At 40.4% G+C, this 5,070-nt stretch overlaps 1 protein-coding gene across 1 annotated transcript in view; it reads left to right on the top strand.

Moving 5' to 3' along the window:
- LOC106872606 (probable mitochondrial glutathione transporter SLC25A40) overlaps positions 1 to 5,070 on the top strand; it is a 31,602-nt gene that overhangs the window by 16,034 nt on the left and 10,498 nt on the right. The window contains exons 2-3 of the mRNA XM_014919642.2: positions 2,890 to 3,065; positions 4,514 to 4,581. Coding sequence (XP_014775128.1) covers positions 2,890 to 3,065; positions 4,514 to 4,581 — 244 coding nt within the window. The remainder of the gene's footprint in view (positions 1 to 2,889; positions 3,066 to 4,513; positions 4,582 to 5,070) is intronic.

Below are 5,070 nucleotides of genomic sequence, written 5' to 3'. Positions count from 1 at the left end.
GATTGACCACCAGGCCGCTGGTGACGATGCTACACACCATACTAATCATGTCTGTCGGGCATGTGGAAGGGAATGTGATTCAGCAGGAGGACTTAAACGACACGCAAAGGTACATGGAGCCCAATTACAACAACAGCCAGCTATTGCCAGTAAAGGTTTTGGATGCCAACTCTGTGCAAGACATTGTAGATCTTCGGCTGGGCTAAAAAGTCACATTCGATCACAGCACCGTTAAGTTAAGCTTCGTGCAATGGCCATACTCGATAACGAGGGGGCAGCCATCATATGTGTGTATATTTTTTTTTGTGTGTGTGTGTGTGTGTGCGTGCATGTATGTATTAAATGTAAATATGTATGTAAATGTATATGTTTTTATGAGTGAACTAATAAAATAAAAAGGCACTCAACACATTTAGTAGGAATGACATATATTATGAGTTAAAACAGGTTTGATTTGTCTTTTTGCGACTTTAGGTTTCACAGGATTCTTACAGAAACCTCGTTGCATGGAGTCAACTCAAACTATTTTAAATAATCATTTCTACTATAGGCACAAGGCCTGAAATTGTGGGGGAGGGGGATTAGTCGATCACATCGACCCCAGTGCATAACTGGTACTTAATTTATCGACACCGAAAGGATGAAAAGCAAAGTCGACCTCGGCGGAACTTGAACTCAGAACATGAAGACAGACGAAATACCGCTAAGCATTTTGCCCGGCATGCTAATGACTCTGCCAGCTCGCTGCCTTAAATAATATTGTAATGTATCATCATCATCATTGTTTAACGTCCGCTTTCCATGCTAGCATGGGTTGGACGATTTGACTGAGGACTGGTGAACCAGATGGCTACACCAGGCTCCAATCTGATTTGGCAGAGTTTCTACAGCTGGATGCCTTTCCTAATGCCAACCACTCCAAGAGTGTAGTGGGTGCTTTTACGTGCCACCGGCACGAAGGCCAGTCAGGAGGTACTGGCAAATATGTTTATATATATATACACCTTTGTGTATATTTATATTTGTGTATCTATGTGCACAAATATGTATGTGTGTATGTATATATATGCGAAAGTGTGTGGACTAGTCAGGGTGTTGCACTCAAGATCATGAGATTGTGGGTTCGATCCCTAGACTGGGTGGCATGTTGTGTTCTTGAGCAAAACACTTCATTTCACATTGCTTTTGATCAAGGGAGAATGTTGGCCTGCTTGCCCAGCCAGAGGGTGGCATTATTTGAAGGTTAAAACAATGCAAGGTGTATTGTGACCAGTGATGTGTAACATCTGATAGTCTGGTTGGTCATGTGATGTGTGTGTGAGAGGAAGTGAGGACACGTGGTCTAGTGGTTATGGTGTTGCACTCATGATTACAAGATCCTGGTTTCAATTCCTAGAATAAGTAGTGCATTGTGTTCTTGAGTAAGATACTTTATCTCTTGTTGCTCTGTGATCACTTCGACATCTGATGCATGGTACATTGTGCACCTGTTCAAGGATGTCAATTTAATGGAGGGAGTGAGCTTATGTATGGCACATACTTTCGATCACTATAAACAAATCATTTATGTAGGTTGTTTGGCAAAAGAAAAAAAAAAGCTGAACACTCATATGTTGTCTTCGATGGGAGAGTCCATCATGTATATCATCATCATTGTTTAACGTCCGCTTTCCATTGCTAGCATGGGTTGGACGGTTTGACTAGGGACTGGCGAAGCGGATGGCTACACCAGACTCCAATCTGATCTGGCAGAGTTTCTACAGCTGGATGCCCTTCCTAATGCCAACTACTCCGAGAGTGTAGTGGATGCTTTTTACATGCCACCGGTACTGGCAATGGCCACGCTGAAATGGTGTTTTTTATGTGCCACCTGCACAGGAGTCACTCCAATGTTTTGTTCACATGCCACCGGCACAAGTACCAGTAAGGCGAAGCTGGAAGTCTCTCTCCACCCATCCACATATCTTAATACATCTATCAATATGTCACACAGATTGTTCTATACATTATATAGAGTCATAATAAGGAGGTAATCAAAAAGATATACACATGGAATTACAAACATTAATATGAAAATAGTTTTAAAATTTTCCAGGTAGTGGTGTATTTTCATCAATGGGTCAAAGATATATGGATTGTATAGAGTTGTTCTATACATATACACATGTATACATATACATACACATTATGTCTGTCACTTGGAATTGAGGATAGTTCATTAATATGTACCACGCTTTTACTGACTGTTTTAAGTAGCTATCTAGCCACTGACAGACATAAGTACACTCACTATTTACTGAGACATACTGGCAGTTGTCAAACAGGGAGTTTCAATGCGATCATTTGATCTTCTAGAAATAGCATTCAAATCTCCCTCAAACCTCACCTTGCCATCTAAAAATATAGTATAGACTCTTGGTTAATTATAGTTTTACATACGCTATGTTTAACCCTTTAACATTCAAATTACTCTGTTAAATGTGTTGCTTATTTATTCATATTGTTTTGAATTAATCCTGTATTGTCTGTTAGTTGTCAGATTTTTATGAGGTAACTGTTAATGTTTAGAATGATATTGTAGGATAGGTGTGAAGGGCCAGATCTGGCCAGTTTGAACAAGTAGAATATTTTGGCTGGATATGGCTGGTTTAAATGCTAAAGGGTTGAAAACAAACCTGATTTTTGTGGCTGTAACATTTTTGATCATAGGGCTGTTGGGTCAGGACTGACCAGGAGCTAATCAACAACAACAAGAGAGAGAGAGAGAGAGAGTCATAGTCAAAAAGACATGATACCAAGTTCCCTGAATCTTTAGCTCTCTGTCTTGCTCCCTGTATTTCTTGCAGACATATCAAATTTTTGTCTTACTGTTTCCGTCTTTATTTCCAGTGACACCACTAGATGTTGTAAAAATTCGGTTACAGAGTCAAAGACAACCCTTGAACCGAGGGCAACAATTCATATACTGCAACGGACTCATGGAGCACATGTGTACGTGTACCAATGGAACTAATGGTAAACCACTGCCATGGTTCTCCAAACCAGGACATTTTTCTGGAACAATAGTAAGTTAAGATTTCTCATTTCCATCTTCAGCTTCATCATCATCATCATGATATCTGGGGGGTTTTTTTTCCGTCCTGGTATGAGTTGGACCAGTTCTGTGCCTTACCATATACTACGGTCCATAATGAAAATGGCCAAACTTTATTGTTGTATATGTCATAGTGTTATTTTTGACTTAAGTTTTATTTTTGGATCCCCTTGTTATTGTCAACCTTTTTTTATATGTACTGGGAGCTTTTTATTGATTTGTGTTTTTTTATACAAAAGTCACTGCCCTCTTGGATGAATTGCTTTGCTATTACCCCATTCATTTCTTATCTCTCTATCTCTATATGTATGTGTGTCTGTCTGTTGTATATATATATGTCAGTGCCCCTGGACTGGCTCTTGTGCGGGTGGCACATAAAATACACCATTTTGAGTGTGGCCGTTGCCAGTACCGCCTGACTGGCCTTCGTGCCAGTGGCACGTAAAAGCACCCACTACACTCTCTGAGTGGTTGGCGTTAGGAAGGGTATCCAGCTGTAGAAACTCTGCCAAATCAGACTGGAGCCTGGTGCAGCCATCTGGATCACCAGTCCTCAGTCAAATTGTCCAACCCATGCTAGCATGGAAAGCGGACATTAAACAATGATGACGATGTAGGTATGTGTGTGTGTATATGTATATATATATATATATATATATATATATATATAGCTCTGTGTTTTAGAAGTTTGCTATTCAACCATATGGCTTTGGCTTCAGTCTAATTGCACAACACACACACATTTTCAATCACAAGGTCTATCTGGAGCTACAGTAGAAGACAATTGTCTAACGTGCCACATATTGGAATTGAACCTTACACTGTGTGGTTTCAAAGCTAAATTCCTAACTGCACAGCCATGCTTATGTCTCTACTTGCTGAGAGAAAAAGTGCTGTAAATTGATGGTAGAAGATACTAACTGAAGAAGATGACCAAGGAAGATTAAGGAAGAAATTGTTTAGAACATAAGAACCCACAGATAACACAAGTCTTAGATAAATGGAGAGATACTGTAATACAGACTCATTTAGTCTTATATTGATCTTAAATCAATGGTTCATCATCATCATCGTTTAACGTCTGCCTTCCATGCTAGAATGGGTGGGATGGTTTCACAAGAGCTGGCCAGGTAGAAGCCTGCACCAGACTTCTGTGAATGTTTTGGCAGGGTTTTTACAGCTGGATGCCCTTCCGAACACCAACCACTTTACAGTGTGGACCAAGTGCTTTTAAGTGGCACCTGCATTGACAGGGTCACCAAGTACCTTGCAAGACAAAAATCAAAAAAAAAAAAAAATTCTTATTTTGATTATGTTACATTTGTTCCTGTCTGGTATTTTTTCATTTCATATCAGAAATATGAAGCCATGTAACTTAATACCAGACTGCTTAGAAATTATTTGTAAATTTTCTTCTAGGATGCCTTCATCAAAATAACACGTACAGAAGGACTCCGTTCTCTATGGAGTGGTCTTCCCCCAACTCTGTAAGTATTGTTTTTGCTTATTGCCTCATCAGCATTTCCCTTTCTTCATCTATCTCACCCATAATTCTGGATTCTTCACTTCTCTTCCCTGCTGTTAATTCACATCTAATACCGAGATCTGCTTTCCCTTGTGATTTCTAATGAATTTCAGCTTGCATCTGTCACTAAAGAACTTACAGTGGCCAGTTATTACATGTTCATGCTGTGGGTTTGGAGTTTCTTTTGAGATTCAGTAGCATGTCTTTGTCAAGTATTTAATCTGGACTGCTTGAGTTTCTCATACAGACATAAATATCTGAGATCACAACCAAAAGATTACTTACCTGGTTGGCAAAAATCATCTGTTCATCACTACAATTCTCCTACCTTCACTGTGAGGCCTCTGCCTTCGCTACGAGGCCTCTGCCTTCGCTGTGAGGCCCCTGCCTTTGCTGCGAGCCCCCCTGCCCTCGCTGCGAGGCCCCCCCTGCCCTCGCTGCGAGCCCCCCT

The sequence above is a fragment of the Octopus bimaculoides genome, chromosome 17, assembly GCF_001194135.2.
Source record: "Octopus bimaculoides isolate UCB-OBI-ISO-001 chromosome 17, ASM119413v2, whole genome shotgun sequence".
NCBI classification, from domain to species: Eukaryota; Metazoa; Mollusca; class Cephalopoda; order Octopoda; family Octopodidae; genus Octopus; species Octopus bimaculoides.
The sequence above is the reverse complement of the archived record's forward strand: the minus strand, read 5'-3'. Positions and strand labels throughout refer to the sequence as shown.